General features: G+C 41.3%; 2 protein-coding genes across 2 annotated transcripts; one reads left to right on the top strand and one right to left on the bottom strand.

Moving 5' to 3' along the window:
* Nucleotides 1–2,224: 2,224 nt before the first annotated feature.
* ubiad1 (UbiA prenyltransferase domain containing 1) lies at nt 2,225–6,977 on the bottom strand. The gene is made up of 3 exons (XM_026369073.1): nt 6,784–6,977; nt 5,414–6,033; nt 2,225–4,345 (listed from the first exon to the last, which is right to left on the bottom strand). The coding sequence occupies exons 2-3, from the start codon at nt 5,973–5,975 to the stop codon at nt 3,858–3,860; spliced, it is 1,050 nt and encodes a 349-aa protein (XP_026224858.1). The 5' UTR covers nt 5,976–6,033; nt 6,784–6,977; the 3' UTR covers nt 2,225–3,857.
* A 1,643-nt stretch (nt 6,978–8,620) lies between these two features.
* mmp23ba (matrix metallopeptidase 23ba) lies at nt 8,621–17,264 on the top strand. Its single transcript, XM_026368441.1, has 8 exons — nt 8,621–9,038; nt 11,749–11,885; nt 12,411–12,550; nt 13,022–13,189; nt 13,315–13,479; nt 14,407–14,517; nt 16,563–16,689; nt 16,774–17,264. The coding sequence occupies exons 1-8, from the start codon at nt 8,904–8,906 to the stop codon at nt 16,946–16,948; spliced, it is 1,158 nt and encodes a 385-aa protein (XP_026224226.1). The 5' UTR covers nt 8,621–8,903; the 3' UTR covers nt 16,949–17,264.
* Nucleotides 17,265–17,623: the final 359 nt, after the last annotated feature.

The following is a 17,623-nucleotide window of genomic DNA, read 5'->3' as shown; positions in this document are numbered from 1 at the left end:
AGACAGCACCGCATGGTGGTGTGTAAGATGACTCTGGAGGTCAGGAAGAAGAAAAGAGGGAAGTCAGAGAAGAAGACCAAGTGGTGGAAGTTAAAGAATGAAGAAACTTTTGAGGAATTCAGGCAGACGTTGAGACAGGTTCTTGGTGGTTAGGATGAACTTCCAGATGACTGGGAAACTACAGCAGAGGTTATCAGGGAAACGGGTAGGAAGGTGCTAGGTGTGTCATCTGGAAAGAGGAAAGAAGGTAAAGACACTTGGTGGTGGAATGAGGAAGTACAGGAATGCATCCAGAGGAAGAGGTTAGCTAGAAGGAAGTGGGATGTAGAAAGGACTGAGGAAAGAAGACAGGAGTACAAGGAAGCGCAGCGTAGAGTGAAGAGGGAGGTGGCAAAGGCCAAACAGAAAGCTTACGATGAGCTGTATGACAGGTTAGACACAAAGGAAGGAGAGAAGGACTTGTACAGGCTAGCCAGACAGAGAGATAGAGATGGGAAGGATGTGCAACAGGTAAGGGTGGTTAAGGACAGAGATGGAAAGGTGCTAACAACCCAGGAGAGTGTGCAGAAAAGATGGAAGGAGTATTTTGAGGAGCTGATGAATGAGGAAAATGACAGGGAAAGAAGGGAGGAAGATGTGGATGTTGTGGAGCAGGAAATAGCAGAGATTGGAAAGGATGAGGTTAGGAAGGCTCTGAAAAGGATGAAGAGTGGAAAGGCTGTTGGCCCTGATGACGTACCTGTGGATGTGTGGAAGTGCTTAGGAGAGACAGCAGTGGAGTTTCTAACCAGTTTGTTCAATAGGATTCTAGAGAGGGAGAAGATGCCTGAGGAATGGAGGAGAAGCGTTCTGGTTCCGATCTTTAAGAACAAGGGTGACACGCAGAACTGCAGCAACTATAGAGGAATAAAGTTGATGAGCCACACAATGAAGCTGTGGGAAAGAGTAGTGGAAGCCAGGCTTAGGAAGAAGGTGGAGATTTGTGAGCAGCAGTATGGTTTCATGCCCCGTAAGAGCACCACTGATGCCATTTTTGCTTTGAGAATGTTGATGGAAAAGTACAGAGATGGTCAGAAGGAGCTGCATTGTGTCTTTTTAGATTTAGAGAAAGCGTATGACAGGGTGCCGAGGGAGGAGCTGTGGTACTGTATGAGGTCGTCTGGAGTGGCAGAGAAGTACGTCAGACTAGTTCAGGACATGTATGAGAGAAGTATGACGGTGGTGAGATGTGCTGTAGGTCAGACAGAGGAGTTCAAGGTGGAGGTGGGACTACACCAAGGATCAGCTTTGAGTCCCTTCTTGTTTGCTATGTTGATGGACAGGCTGACAGATGAGGTCAGACAGGAATCACCCTGGACAATGATGTTTGCGGATGACATTGTGATTTGCAGTGAGAGTAGAGAGCAGGTGGAGGAACAGCTGGAAAGGTGGAGGTTTGCTCTGGAAAGAAGAGGCATGAAGGTCAGTCGTAGTAAGACAGAATACATGTGTCTGAACGAGAGGGATCAAGGTAGAAATGTTAGGTTACAGGGGGCTGAGGTGAAGAAGGTACAGGAGTTTAAGTACTTGGGGTCAACAGTTCAGTGTGATGGAGAGTGTGGAAAAGAGGTGAAGAGGAGAGTGCAGGCAGGTTGGAGCGGGTGGAGGAAAGTGTCAGGAGTGTTGTGTGACAAAAGAGTGTCAGCAAGACTCAAAGGAAAGGTCTACAAGACAGTGGTGAGACCAGCTCTGCTCTATGGGTTAGAGACGGTAGCAGTGAGACAGAGACAAGAGGCTGAGGTGGAGGTAGCAGAGATGAAGATGTTGAGGTTCTCCTTAGGAGTGACCAGGTTAGACAGAATAAGGAACGAGTACATCAGAGGGACGGCTCACGTTGCCTGTGTTAGCGACAAAGTCAGAGAGGCCAGACTGAGATGGTTCGGACATGTTCAGAGGAGGGATAGTGAATATATTGGTAGAAGGATGTTGGAGATGGAGCTGCCAGGCAGGAGGACAAGAGGACGACCAAGGAGGAGATATATGGATGTTATAACAGAGGACATGAGGTTGGCTAATGTTAGGGTAGAAGATGTTCATGATAGAGTTAGGTGGAAAAGGATGATTCGCTGTGGCGACCCCTGATGGGAAAAGCCGAAAGAAGAAGAAGAATTATTTGTAACTACTCGTCAACAAAATGTAGCACGTCATAGTAGCCATTCTTGCAAAATAATTTAATAGCGTGGTCATATTCTACAACAGACAAATTTTGATTTGAAGTGTGACATCTTTATTTTATTCACCGATTTACAACATTTAAAATATAGAAATGGCAATCTCAGTTTTCAGGTCATCCAATCTGTCTTCAGGCTATGAGTGGAAAGCAGAAAGCCCACAGAGATGCATGATGAAGCCGAAAGGTTATGAAAATGAGGCTTGAGGTGAAATTCTCACCAAAAACCAGCTGGAGAATTTTAATCCAAATGTAACTCAAATACTGTCGCTAACATCAAAAGCCTGCACCTTAATAGAGACCAAATAATAGGACATACTGCAAGGATTACATGCAAAGTAATTATTCATATCATTCTATAAGGTTGTCATTCTCCATAATGTAAATATACTTTGCTGACAACCTGGAAGAAGTATCCCTCCTCTGGTGCTCTTCCTGAGGTTTCTACCAACAACAGTCACAGTGTCTAGCCAAATTATCAATACAGATTTTGACTATTATAGACAGATAACCAATAATCTAACAGATTATAAGTAACAGTTGTGGCTGCTGATTTAACAACTGTCCAATACCACCCCCTGCTGACAAACACACCACAACATAAAGTCCATCCCCTGCAAATACACCTTTTTGTTGTTCTCCACTGTTTTCCTCTGGGTTCTGGTCAAAACAATTACAAAACACTGAATGGAAAGTTTTTCTGAGCTCACCTTAAAGGTTCAAGATGTTACAGGTTTTTTAAAAGCTAATGACAGTCTAATAATTAACTTGAAGATATGTGATATGCAGGGTGATAACCTCCAGCACACATTCAATGTCAATGATTGGTATCACGGTAAAATAGGAGACACCTTGTTTTGAACACTCTCAATGTTCCAGAGAATTCTAGAGTAATCAATAATATTGATTAGTGCACATCACTATACAAGATTACGTCATTCAATAATCAATAAGAAGAGAACAGCTGTTCTCCTCTTAACAACTTTGTTGTCCTCAACTTAATGTAAGAATGGGGAATGTAGGACCTGTTTTGTAGAATTGACATATTAAATACTAAGACTGCACATTTTTAAGCCTTTATTATGCATTTTTTACCATCAGATTTCTCACCTGCATGTTGAATTAAATAATTTTTGTTTAGGCCTAAAGAAAAGTGAATTGGTTCATTGGTCCGAAATGAAGGCATGGCACATTAGCATCACTGAGTTTTATTACAATCCAATCAAATACTATTTGGCTCTCCAAAAAGATACTCACAAATAAACAAATAAACAGTTTGTAGCATACAGAGTAAAATGTTGAGAATAATAGTTTATGTGTGTTTAAGATGTTAAATGTTGTGTCTTATAGAACTACAAATATGGCAACTGTAGGTTTTTTTGTCTGTCCTTATGATACAAATGTTGCCCACCTCTACAAAATACACTTCTCACTTTTACCAACACATTACAGCGGGCTCAATACTGAAACAAATATATTTCAATATTCCTTCAGTGACACAAAAGTACCTGAACTAAAGCTCTGGTCAACATATAAATTTAACAATAAATTAAAGCCAGTGAAAGCCCTCAGATCTCCTCATACAAATAAAACTGTTACATAAACTAGTATTAAAAACAAGGAAATATGAAATGTCAAAGCTAATGAATCACAGTAACGGCAAACTGCCCGAAGGTGCCAGAATGATCCCGAAGACATAGAAAAGTCCCATGAGGAGGTTGAGCTTGGCCGTCTTCTGGGGGATCTTGGCATAGCATCGGCTGCGGAACTGCTTCTCCAAGGGAAAGGCCATGGGCAGCGTGAGCAGAGGCAGCGCCATGCTGATGGTGTAACGGGTGGCGAGGATGCAGAAGAGTACGTAGGGGACGAAGAGCAGGATGTTGTAGAGGACGTAGGAGAGCGTGGGGCCTATGAGGATGGCCAGGGTAACGATGCCTGCCTGCTTGTCAGAGTCCATGTCTCTGGTGTTGTTGCTGTGTAGGATGGCTTCTGTGTTGAGGGCCAGCGGAACGGCGTAGACCAGTGGCAGCACCGACAGGTAGCCAACCTGCACTGCGTGGGCAAACATGACTGCCAGAGGACCAAAGGTGATCAGAATTACCACATCTCCCAGGGCCACGTACTTGAGACCAATGCCTGGTGAGAAGAAGCCACATTTGGTTTCATTATTTGTCAACAATTTGCCATCAAGTACTGAGATAAAGCACTGAGACGTTAATTTTATCTCTCTTTTTCTACATGTGTATATTAGGAAAGTAAATTGTTGTGTTTTAGTTAACAGTACAGACAAACTCTAAAGAAACACTGATGTAAACAAACACTTCAACTTGTTTCTGAGAGTGTGCTAATAGGTTAATACTATTTGTAATGTTATATTCTGTTGAAGTTTGTACACTAAAAAGTTATAGAGAGATTAATATAAAAGGTTAAAAGTCAATGCTGCAGAGATTGCGATATTCTGACTTTTACTCTTTAATGACACTTTATAAAGTCTAGTTATAGTAAAAACACAGAATCATTATTAATAAAGTGAGGCTGCAACAAATGTAGGATCCCATCCTAAAAAACAGCTAATACAATTCTCAGGGAATGTGTGCCATGGACACTTCGCTACCCACAGGCAGCGATGAAGTAACATTTACTTCACAACAGCATTTTCCAAATGTCAAGTAAAATGTCCTCACTCGCTATCTAGCCATGTAGATAGATTCAGATTTCTTCATGCAGGATTTCTAACTTCTCTGTCATAAAAGCGCATTTCAAAAATATTCATGCTTTAAGCAACAAAACTGAAAGAAACTTAATTATCTCAAAAATTTGACAAGTAAAAACTAAAATATTTGAATTTATGCAAGGAATTTTTGAATTGTTTTGAATGGAATGATTCTTTCAATGCAGATGATTGAATGCTCTGTGCAGTAGAATATGCACTTACTCACGTTTTTCCATTGTTATTTGCATCAATTGTTTTTGTTTGTTTGTCTGTTTGTTTTTTGCTATTCTGTAATAAAACATGACCAAAGCACCACAATGTTAAATATGAATGTGTTGTATCCATTTTCACAGCATAGCAAGCAAATTCGTATTTTTCTGACTTACGAGCAATGTTCCCTAATGCAGCTTAAACATATGATACGTGTGTGTGCGTTTAGTGATAAACAATGGAGCAGAAATTCAATAAATCCAACTTAGAATTGTACTCACCTCCTGTGTATAAAAAAGAGCTGGAGAGGCCTCCGAAGTAAATAAGAGCCAGGTGCTCCAGTCTAAGTGTGGATAGGAAGTACAGCAGAGTGGCACACAAGCACCCCAAAGAATATAACAATGCTCCAAACATAACAACATCCTGTGGTGCCAGTATTTCATCCACAAGAGTCCTATCATCGCTCTTCTTGTGGTCAATCCCTTTGGAGAAGTCATAGTAAGTATTTACAAGGTTGCCTGCCCCGTGGACTACGAGGACAGCCACTGCACACACCATCAGGATGACCAGGTCCACAGAGCCCTCTAGTTTGTATGCCAATGCACTTCCTAGGGCCACCGGTGTGAGTGAGGCACTGAAGCTCCATGGTCTCAGCGCTAGCACATAGGCTGCACACTTATGTCTGACATCTGAGGCAATGCGGGCCATCCTCGACATGTGGTTAGTGCCTGGAGGTTGACTGACCACGTTGTTCATACCAGTCTGCCACTGTTGGCCATTGTGACCATTTGACCCAGCTAGTACAAATGTTTCTGCCCTGCTTGCTTTCTGATCTTTGGCCATTCCTCTGCAAGTCGCCTACAGTGCCAGCAATGTCTCCAAATGTCAAATTCTGTTGTTCCTGTGACAAAAAAAAAAAAAAAAAATTATCATCATCAAAATCATCATTTAGTTATGTGTTTAGTTATTATGTAAAGAGGTATTTAAATAATCTACTAAATCAGGATAATAAAGACTACATTTTGCATTTTGTGTATCAGTCTTCAATGCACACACCCTAAAGTTGTACCAACCTAATATAGAAGTAATTGTAATTTTACTCTTTAAAGACTTTTCCAAAATTTGCAGATACCCTGGCATGTTTAGTATCTGAATAAAAACAATAACCACATTACAAATATTAACATAGGACCTGGTAATTAGAGGTCCAGCGGTCGGAGGGGAGGCAACAAGGATAACCTTCATTTTTTGGATTTGCATCATCATATCACACAATGAGTGACTAGTGAAATGTAGATGAAACTTAATAAAGATTGGCGAATGGATGTCGGACATATCGTTGCCCCTCTGTGACCTCTTTCTGATTTAAAGAAATCCTAATGGGTGTTTTTGCAGATCAACAAACAGTGGCCAACTGTTTAGCTTACCATTACACGTGGTATTTCGTTTAATATCAACCACACTGAAAAATTGGATAAACAGCCTGGAGAAACATAATCTCGTCACCCAGATAAAAACACCGACGCGAGGAGGGACAAACACCCTGAGGTTAACTACTGAGATTATGGGATTAAAGCTAACCTGTTAGCCGCTGAGCTAACGATCTCTGTCCTGGGAGAGAGAAGATGAAATGTCTGACAGCAGCTCTTACCTGTTATGTTTTCAATATCCGAGACAAACTAGGTTTCCCCTCACTTAAAAACATATTTCTATGCTTGCTGAGCCCGGTCCGTAGTTTATTAGCTTACGTGTCAACTTCGAGGACACTTGACTGGTTGGCTACTGTTAACCCTGCAGCACCTGACGGGCGCCATTTCCTCCGTTAGAAGTGCAACACCGCATAGGGGTCGGCAGAAACGGCGGCTCACACGAATGGTTCCGACCTCTTCTTCTTCCTCTCATTTTTATTTGCGAGTGGCCTCCAACGTTAAAGTGCACTACTGCCACCTACTATGTGGAGTGGGGGCCACACTTAGTTACTCCTAAGATCAGAAAAGGTTGAATAAGATTAATAATTAATTTTAATTCCTGAAAAAACCTAGCCAGAGGTGGAAAGTAACTAATTTACTCAAGTAATGTAAATGATAGGTTCACAAATTTTCAAGTGTGCCTTTAAACAATAAGATTCACTCACAGACATTTCTTACATTAATGGTGTATTTAATTACGCCATTACTTCCAGGCAAATATTTGACATCTCTAGTGACTAGTTACTTTGTAGAATTTGATTCTTAATACACAATATATGTGTTGTTTACACATTGGGTGATTTTTAAAAACTAAATTGTTAAAAATAAGGCTTTTGAAGTTATTCTCTTCTTGAATCTGCAATGAAATGTAAAACGGCCTGAATATTTCAGATTTTTGGAGAAAAGTTATTTATGAACACATGTCGAACAAATCTTGAGTAGACCTGCATACATTTTAATTTAATCAGTAACGCAGATTGAAGTTGGTGGAGAATTTGCTCCTGTACTAAAAGTACATTTCAGAGGATGTACAAATTACTTTAATATGAGTAAAGAACTTGTAATAGAGTCCTTTTTTAACATACTTGCACTTTTATTTCAGTGTATTCAGTTTATGTTCTTCTACCACCTCCTCTTTTCTTTTTCTTTCTGTCCTTATGGTATAATTTACTGTCTTCTGTTGGTTGTCACATGTCCCTTTGTGAACAACTGTTCATGGTCATACTGTGTTTTTTATTAGCTTTTTGGGATCATTTTATCTTCTACATATGTCTAGTTTAGTTTACATTTTATCTTCATGTTGTTTTTGTTTCTTTGGGATCATTTTTGTGGTTTGTGGTTGTTTTGTTTCTCTTTTTGTCTTTATGGATATTCATTTTTTTTTCTCTGTGGGATCATGCATTTCTTTCAAACAAGAACAATTTAAACAGACTTCATCCAGATATTTTTGACTTGTCATCAAAGAACCACACTTGGGACAAATTCTGTTATCTTCCATCAATTTTATTATGACACTTGTGCCTTTTTTTTTTGCTATAACATGCTTATATATCTTATATATCTGCTGTGAAAATGATCCTTTGGCTCACCACAACTTTAATTTATGTTAAACTAAAACAATAAGTCAGACTGTTAATAATCTGACAAAAAAGAAACTATATCAACTTAAACCAGCAAAATATCCCAATCTGTCACAGTTTCTGTTTTGGGAGCTGGACTTTGGCTTGCCTAGTGCAGGCAATCTGCAAAATCACTGTGGCTCCTGCAATACTCAGTACTAAAAGCTTGCAACTGGGAGAAGATACAACTTGAAATTTTTGAACCTGGTTTCTATCCTGCTCCCGGAGGAGTCTGTTCCTGCCAATGAATGATCAGCAGAAGACTAAACTACTTTTTTTTTTTCTAGCAGCTTTGCTTTGCATACACCACGGAAAAAACCATACTCTGCTTCAACTGATCTCTAGTGGTTGCAGCAAGTGGTTTGATGGACAGAGCACGTTTGGTTTTCATTAGATTGTCTCGACACTGACCCCCTGCCCCATCTACAGAAACGTGAAACCAGCCCTCTGGCAGGCGCACTGCGCGACGGAGAGCCGAGCAGAGCTGATGCAGTCTGCACTGCTTCCACTACCCGGTCCGCAGGCTGGACTGCGCTGCAGCACGCTGATCCAGAAACTGCCCAAGTGACATTATCGAAACGTGCAATGGCCAAGAAGTAGTAGTAGTGACATAGATGGTAAACCTGAGTGGTGCTCGCTGAGGGATTATTTGCTTTTTCCTCTGGAGGTGTGATATTGCAGCCATGGTGTGCTGTCAGACTCCCAGAAGTTTACGAAGAGGCAGCTGCAGCTCCGCTCCTCTGCTGGCTGCTGCGCTGCTCGGTCTCCTGTTCGCAGGGATGCAACAAACCACAGCGTTTCCCTCCTGGAGATCAGAGGTATGCTGTGACCACTTCATAACATGTAACAGCTCTGAGTCCAACTGTGAAATCCAATATACAGTAAGTTGTTCCTTTGGTCGCTTCAGAACACTTTAAAACCAAACTTCATTCAAAATTTTACTACTTTACAAATAATTGCTGCATGTTTCCGTAAAGCTGCACACTGGAAAAACTACGACATTGAATTAATTGCGCTCATTGAAAATCACTTTTTAATTCGGCTTACACAGTATTATTATTAGATGAAATAACACTTCATCACACAGTTCATCACTGCAAGTAAAGCGCTCCACTCCAGTCTTCACCTATGATAAAGTTTACTTTAAATTTAAATAAAGTGATAGTTGGTGGTCCCTTTATACCCCGAATTTATCACAAATTTATCACGAATTTATCACAGATTAATACTTAGTTTTATCAGTTGTCATACCTGCTGCAGCCTACAGTATAGTACATTTGACAGACAGCACCAATGACTACAGTTTGTAATGGTTTTGAGTAAAGTGACAGGTATCAAGAAACTCACAGGTCAGACCTATAATGAAAAGAGTAAATGCATTTTCAAAAATAGCCTCAGTATCATTCACATAATTTTCTTATGTAAATGTATTTTGACTTTTATTGTAATCCACTGTCCAGGCAATTTCTATCACTTGTTTCCCTCAGTCTATCATTAGTTGTCAATCATATGATTAAATCACTTTTATGGCTTAACCATAAGACTATGCACCACAGTTAATATTCTGTCTGTGTGGATAGGCTGTGGAATGGATCCCTGCACACTAAAATCTTCAGTGAATTTGGATAAATGTGTTTCTCCACACAACTTCAATCACTGCCACCCACCCACTGTGATACAAAGCCGCAGGGATGACTTAATGTCATTTCCTTTGCCACACACTCTCATTATATGTCAGTCAGAAATACTACTGGTGAGGATTACATAACTGCCTTAGAAATGGTTTTGTAAGCTGCCACAATAAAATACGGCACAAGCAAAAGATGCACTGGAGAATACATGTATCAGATGGTGAATAAAGTTGGGTCAAGTTGCAGACAAAGAGCATTTCATGTGTTTCCATTTATGTATGCTGAAAACAATGCTCTATGTGTGTGATATAGAGATGTATCAGAATCCTCTGAGTCAGCGCCCACCACTGGCTTCAAGGTTCGTGGTTTATGGTTCATCGTGGTTTGTGCCAAACTGTGAGATTAGATTTTCAGTCAGTATAACAGCACTTGACACAGAAATGTGCTGGCCTCACTACATTAAACAAGCCATAAATCACTGAACTCAAGAATCCAGTGCACGAGCTGAGGTCTGTTGCATAAACCAGTGACCTGTACAGAAACATCTTTATTATCAGAGCTCGAGGCGTCACCCAGTTCAGCAGCAGTGATACGGTCTGCTAGACTGCTTGCCCTCTGTTCAACTATTTTGGTAAGGAAATGAAGGAAACGCGGTGTCTGTTTGTCTTGACTGGGTGAAGCAGGAACAGGAACTAGAGGATAGGGTGTAGAATACAAAGTGGAAGGAGTGGTTTTGATATTTTCTCTCCATCTTCGTTATTATTCCTGCAGGAGAAAATGCTGGAGCCTGGATTGAGCTGGTACCACAGTGCCAGTTTAACCATCTGTCATTTTTCTTATAATTTGTGTGTGCACACTCACTGTGTGAGGCAAAAGTGAAAGGCAGATAGGAAACCCTCTAGAGAGATAAGGTCAAACCCTGTCTGGTGTCACGCCTGCAAAGCCCCGGCCAACTACTCTGTAAAGTGATAAGACGTTTTAGAAATAGTTAAATCCAGTTCCCATAAACTGTGAGAGAAAGGTTTAGTGAGATTTCAGATGCTGTTTTAACCATCACAACCACTGTGAGGGCAGAGACACACTAATAAAGGTTGTATCACCTCCATCTGGGTCAAAAGGTGGCGCTTGAACAAACTGCAAAGACCACAGCCAACGGCCAGCTAGCACGTATGTTTCTGAACCTGCGTGAGAAGAAATCTCCGTAGCAGCGGGTGGCAGCGGTCTGTAGTCATCAATCATTAAGGAAAAGCAGAAGATCCAACACTGCAGATATACACTGCTGTCACTGATGATCCGACAGTCCGAAGAGTCTGTACCATACTGAAGCCTTTCCACTTCCTGCCTATTGTATCTTGTAGGTTGTCTCTGTTCATCCTCACAGCTCATTTCTGATGCATCATATACGTGAAGAAATCAATATACTATATATGTGAGCAGCTTCAGGTGCCTTCATTCCACTTCTCATTTGAAAGGCGTTTTAAGTTCTCATTAATCTGAAGTCCCGGGTATTTGATCTTTGTTGAGGGTCATTTTGAGGTCACATGTTGAAGATCACACGAGTCAAGGTGTAAATGGATGTTAAACTGCCTGGGGAGGGATGCACACATTTTGACCACATTGTGCCACATCGTGTCCCAACTTTATGTGTTGAAAAGTGGATTTATGAACTAACCCCACAGCAATACAATAAATAAATATATAGAAATCTTATCCAGTGATGTGAGCCACTGTTGTGGACTATTGAAGACAAGGAAAACCACCCACAGAACATTTATGAAAGCACTAAAATGCAAAGCAAAGGATCATACCTAATGTTTTAAAGGCACCTTTACTACTGAACACTTTCATTTCTATTATCAGTATGATGTGATTAATTAAAGGTTTTTCTTTGTCCAAGGAAGAAACTTACACCACTGTCCTTCTCATTGGGATCCGCAAAGAGGCCCGGTCTCAAGTGCTTCACCTCTCCAGGAACAAGCGCTACACCCTCACCCCGGAGCAGCTCAAATGGGACAAGTTCAAGTTGACATACAAGTATTCATTTGCAGTTTATCTTCTCTATTCGCAGTATGTTCTCTCCTTAGTCTGCTGAGAGTTGTACGAGCATCAAATTTTGTTTGCATATATCAGAAGACAGACAGAAGGCCAAGAGTATCTACTGCTGCATGGTTATAAAACATGTGCACTGTTTGGAGACGCTCCAGTGAATCTGTAAAAAAGAAAATCAAAAATTGATGCAGCAAACCTGATTCCTTTCCAACTTTGTAAGTAGATCTGATCACTGTGTCCACTGATCCTATAATCTCCATTAGAGTCAATTAGTAGGATAGTTTAAACAGACATAAAACTAAAATATCTGATGTTTATTAAAACATATCAGTCTAATCCTGGCTGATATAAGGAAAATATCAAATGACTGTATTGGAGCTGTATTTTCAATGCTTGTGGGAATTCTGGCCTTCCTGAACGGTAGCCATTGTGTTTTGACAGGTTCCTCTGCTGTAGAGAAATGTGTGTAGAGGCCGCTCTTAACTACATAATCATGTCGTTTCCGAGCAGGTTGCTCTCCTTCCCAACAAACTTGATAAATGCCAGCGACACACGCCGAGGCATCGCCAAGGCTTTTGGCATGTGGAGCGACGTCTCCCCGTTCACCTTCAGAGAGGTGCCAGCCGACCTAGAAGCCGACATTAAAATCGGTGAGTAGTCCACATGTGGCTGTATCAGTCCCCAACAGATGTTGGCTAAGAGCAGTTCTTTTCTGTCGTTAGGGTATTTTTTTCCGTGCTGTCATCACTAAAGTGTCATTGCCTCCAAACTCATTAAATCACACTACCACAACTATATTACCAAGCTTATATCCAACATGATTCATTATTCTAAATGAAATAAAAAATTAAATGCTTAACAACTTCCATACATGTCAACACACGATGAAGCAGACTAAACTAAGTTTTATCTGTCCCTTTGGATGCAAACTCCAGGGGCCTGCATAAATTCCCCGTGACAGTGAAAGGAATGGCTGTCATGCCTCAGGGTGAAGGCTGAAGAAAAAGCCCTGTCTGTTGTAATTCATCATCCCCCTGCTGTAGTCTACACAAACCAGAAATAACAGAGTGAGGGTTTCCCTCCTCGGCTCTGAGGTATGTGTCTCTCTCTGTCTTTGGCAGGTTTCTACCCCGTCAACCACACAGACTGTCTGCAGTCCCAGTTGCACCATTGTTTCGACGGCATCACAGGAGAATTGGCTCACGCATTCTTCCCGCCAACAGGCGAAATCCACTTTGACGACCACGAGTACTGGATTCTTGGAAACATGCGCTTCAGTTGGAAGAAAGGTGCGTGTTTTAAAAAGCTAATGTTGAACTTATAAAGGGATGGATGCTGCAGACGCTGTTAGGGGGCTGGGGACAGTCTGTGGGGTCCGAGGCAACTGAAACAAACAACAGTATCTTTGTTGCAGGGGTTTGGCTGACGGATCTTGTCCACGTGGCAACTCATGAAATTGGCCACGTCCTGGGGCTCATGCACTCCCTGGACTCGAAAGCTATAATGCACCTGAATGCAACTCTGACAGGGCGCAAGCTCATCACACAGGATGAGGTGTGGGGTTTGCATCGTCTCTACGGTAAATTCACATTGTTTATGTTTAATGTTTGTTAGAACACAAATGGGAGAATTGTACATCTGATGACTTAGTTGTCAGTACATAGGATATCTAGAAACAGCAAGTGAAAAGGTGAATTGACCAATGAAACCTAGTAAAGGATTGAAATACATCTTCAAGACCATAGGAGCAAAACCATTTCCCATGCTGGGATCAGACTAAATGAAAGACCTGATGGCCCAGTCAAACAGATGTGCGGTGTCAGGAACAAAAATGAGCACTGAATGCATTATCTGTCTTGTGGAAGACGATGTATGCAGCACCTGAGAATCCTCGCAGTAGTTTAAGTAAAAGACCAGTTCCAGAGTTATTTTATCTTCTTCCTTTCAGTTTGACAACTTCTGCCATAGGTTCACTGACGTTAATCTTAAATGTGCCAAAATCGAGAAGAATGATGTTGGTTCTCTCCAGTGAGGCCAGTCACTGGAACCTCCTTCTCAATCATGATCTCGTTTGCCGTGAAAATTGTGAGACATCCAACGCGTATCCTGCCATATCTCCCATCCAAGTCAGACTTTAAGAATTAAAGTTATGACACATTACTTACTTAATGACACAGAAGCGATGTGAAAAACCTGTATAGTCTGATTCCAGCAGTAGACGAATTAATCTAGATGCACTTGTGAAATATTTATTTACACTTGTGATCCAGTTGTGATCAGAACCAACCAGAATGTAGACCACAGTGTTTGTCTTAGACGACAGACACTGAAAGCCAACGTGGCATTAATAATTAGGGTATAAACGACTCATGAGTCATCATTAGTGTGTATTATAGTGAGTCATTTTCACTGGAACCAAAAGTAAACTGGGATCCAAATTCTTTTGCTGCTGACTGAGAGCTGCTGTCGGATCCTCCTCCTCACTCTATCTCCTTCTCTCTTCCAGGATGTTTGGACCGGTTATTTATCTGTCCGGCCTGGGCTCGGAAAGGTTATTGCGACAGCAAGCGGAGGCTGATGCAAAAGCACTGCCCGTCCAGCTGTGATTTCTGTTACGGTAAGACACAGCAGCAGCGGCGGCAGCAGCAGAAAACAGCAGCAGCAGTCCAGAGGGGGAAAAAAAAAGAAAGTTTTCTCTCAATTGAGCAGCGCAGGGAGCTGCTGTGAACTGTTTGCCAATGGAGCAACGGGAGCCAACAGGTCCAGCCATGCAGAGCTGTGATGGGGTTTTTCAAGAATCTAATTTGAAGGGAGATTACACTTGCCTCTGGGGGAGTTTGTGGAGAGTAACAGTGTCCAGAACACTGACAGGGCAGAGCAGGTACCTGCTGATTTCGGCCTCTACAACAAGTATTGATAACACAATCTGGCAGCCTCAGCCTGTTTAGGTTCACTGTGGGATGCAGTGGTGCAGAGTCGTCCTGTTGCACAACAGGAAATGGCTCCTCATAACCATCACAGCCCATAGATTGTTGTGGCTGTCTCAGACTTTTGTCAGCAACAAGGGACAGTGTGGAGAAAGGCAAGAGGATACGATTCCTGGCTCACAGTAATCTGTTCCTCATTGTTGATTGGGAGACGTTGTACGGCTGTGGAAAATTCCTGAGTGAGTCCAAACCGCTGGAATTTCAGACTGTGGCTTGAGGGTTAGAGACACACAAGGTCAATTTAGATTTTTGCGGCATTAACGAGAGCGACTGCTATTTAAGCAGATTCTGAGTTGATCACAACTCGCCGTCTGTTGTGTTTATGAGATACCAGATGGGAGAGATTATATTGATAAGGCAGCCACGGCGCCGGTGAAGTGATAAGGTTTGCATCATTTTCTGTGAGGTACTTAAGAAGGAAAATGTGACATCTCCAGGTTATTATTTATCTCTGTTGGCTCCTTTTCTCCAGCACATTGTTTATTATGGTCCGGAAATAACACCATGAAAGCAAAGTAGTTGATATATATACATATACATGTATACGACTCCCCCAGCTACTACGACCTCACTGATAAACATGGAGTAGAATTATCACCTTTCTGACAGTTTCAACAAAAACTGAAAAATTATAACCTCATAAAAGTGGATTTATGGCAGACTTGCCGTATTGAATTAGATTCGATTACATCTCTCTCTCTCTCTCTCTCTACTATTTTTGTGGGCTCATAAATAATGGGACAAACGAACATAGTTACAAAAATACATAAATAATAATAATACGACTAATAGGATAATAGTAGGATGAAAATCCTGCCTGAGGTCTGGAGCCCACTCGAGCTGCTTTGCCAGGCTTTTACTGCAGCTGTTTCCAGCTTTCAGGCTTATGTTCAATTATTGGGTTAAGATCAGGTGACTGACTTGGTCAGTGAAGAAAACCCCGTTTCTCTGACTTGAAAAACTTGTGGGTAACTTTTGCTGCACGTTTTGGATCATTATCCATCTACAGTATGAAGCAGCTTCGCAGCCGTTTTGCAGCCTTTGGTTGAATCTGAGCAAAGAGAATTGTCCTGTACACTTCAGAATTCATCCTGACACTTTTATCAGCAGCCAGATCATCAATAAACACCAGTGACCCGGTTCCACTGGCAGCCATACATGCTCATGCCGTAACACTGCCTCCATCATGTTTGACAAACGCTTCAGATCATGGTCTGTTCCTTTCCTTCTCCATACTTTTCTCTTCCCATCATTCTGGTACAAATTAATCTTGGTTTCATCAGTCTAAAGAATCATCTTCAATAACTGGTCAGACTTAGCAAAGTCTAATCAGGCCTTTCGGTTGTTGAGCGACACCTTATTGTGAAGCTTCTGCATTTATGTTAATAAAGCGACTCCTGGCCTCCATTATTTATGAGCTCCTAAAAATAGGTGTGTGTATGAAAGTGCCTTAAATTTGGGAACAATTAATGCTGTTTTATTTCAGATTCAGTGTGGTGGTGTACAGAGGACACCATGTTCCTTGATAAATATCTTTGTTCCATTATTTTTTTTATCATATACTGTATATAAATATATATATATATATATATATATATATATATATATATATATATATATATATATATATATATATATATATATATTCTATATTAATCTTTTTGATCCTATTCAGAATTCCCTTTCCCTACTGTGGCTCCCACCCCGACTCCCCCGAGGACCAAACACAAGCTGGTCATCGAGGGCAAGAAGCTTACTTTTCGCTGTGGCAAGAAAATAGCATCGAAGAAAGGCAAAGTACAGTGAGTATCCACCTCTAATCCTTATCACAGTGATGTTAAGTATGATTTCACAGAGTGCTGTCTAACGTCTGACTCCCATTCCAGCTGGTACAAAGACGGGGAGCTGTTGGAGTTCTCTCACCCAAACTACATCTCGTTGAAAGATGACCACATTACTATAGTGGCCAACGCCATCAACGAAGGCACCTACACCTGTGTCGTGAAGAAGAAAGACAAAGTTCTCACTAGCTACTCGTGGAGGGTGCGTGTGCGTTTCTGAAGGCCACGCTATCGCCTCTGCAAACTGAACAGGACACATTTACACACACACACACACACACGGTCAGCAGGAGACCTCGCTCACTATGGCACATATTTCTGTTGGTAAAGATGTGTCTCCTGTATCCTCCAAACACAGCTGTCATTGTTTAAGTGCGTTTTCATTTGTGCAAATAATAAATGTTGCACGACTAGTATTTTTGTTAAAATGCTGTCTACTCTGGATTCATCAAGCCTGGACTTCTTCAAAGTTCCTGCTAGAAATGTCATAACGTGGTCCAAGGCCACCCAGGGCTTTCTGGGATATTGCCAGAAAAATGGGGACTAGTTAGCTTCAAAATATATTTGCAAAGTTGAAGAATTTTCTATTGGACTCTACAAACTCCTATAGGTCCCGTGGAAAATAAGTCATCAAATAAATATTTATGTCCTTAATGTGTTTCTTTTTAACAGCATGAAAGCTACAGAAGCCCTGCATGCCATTTGAATAATTTATACACTGATCAAACTAAGCTACTAAGGCCAGAATAAGCAATGTTGTCTACAGCCTTTGGAACTATTTGGACCTTAAACCGCATATGGAACACCTCAGACGTCTAGCTTACTTTAATAGCGTTGCAATGAAGCCAGCAGCCTGTCTGCAGAGACTGAGCAGTCAGTTCCACTAGCAGCTCTC

Source organism: Anabas testudineus, chromosome 7, assembly GCF_900324465.2.
Source record: "Anabas testudineus chromosome 7, fAnaTes1.2, whole genome shotgun sequence".
In the NCBI taxonomy this organism is placed as follows: Eukaryota; Metazoa; Chordata; class Actinopteri; order Anabantiformes; family Anabantidae; genus Anabas; species Anabas testudineus.
Note: the sequence above shows the minus strand (reverse complement) of the source record. Positions and strands in the feature narration are given on the sequence as shown.

Coding starts and splice junctions, on each gene's coding strand:
- ubiad1 (XM_026369073.1), bottom strand. CDS start 5,975: ATGGCCAAAGATCAGAAAGCAAGCAGGGCAGAAACATTTGTACTAGCT. Junction 4,346..5,413: donor CTCTTTTTTATACACAGGAG/GTGAGTACAATT, acceptor TCTTCTCACCAG/GCATTGGTCTCAAGTACGTG.
- mmp23ba (XM_026368441.1), top strand. CDS start 8,904: ATGGTGTGCTGTCAGACTCCCAGAAGTTTACGAAGAGGCAGCTGCAGC. Junction 13,480..14,406: donor GGGTTTGCATCGTCTCTACG/GTAAATTCACAT, acceptor TCTCTCTTCCAG/GATGTTTGGACCGGTTATTT. Junction 16,690..16,773: donor TCGAAGAAAGGCAAAGTACA/GTGAGTATCCAC, acceptor CTCCCATTCCAG/CTGGTACAAAGACGGGGAGC.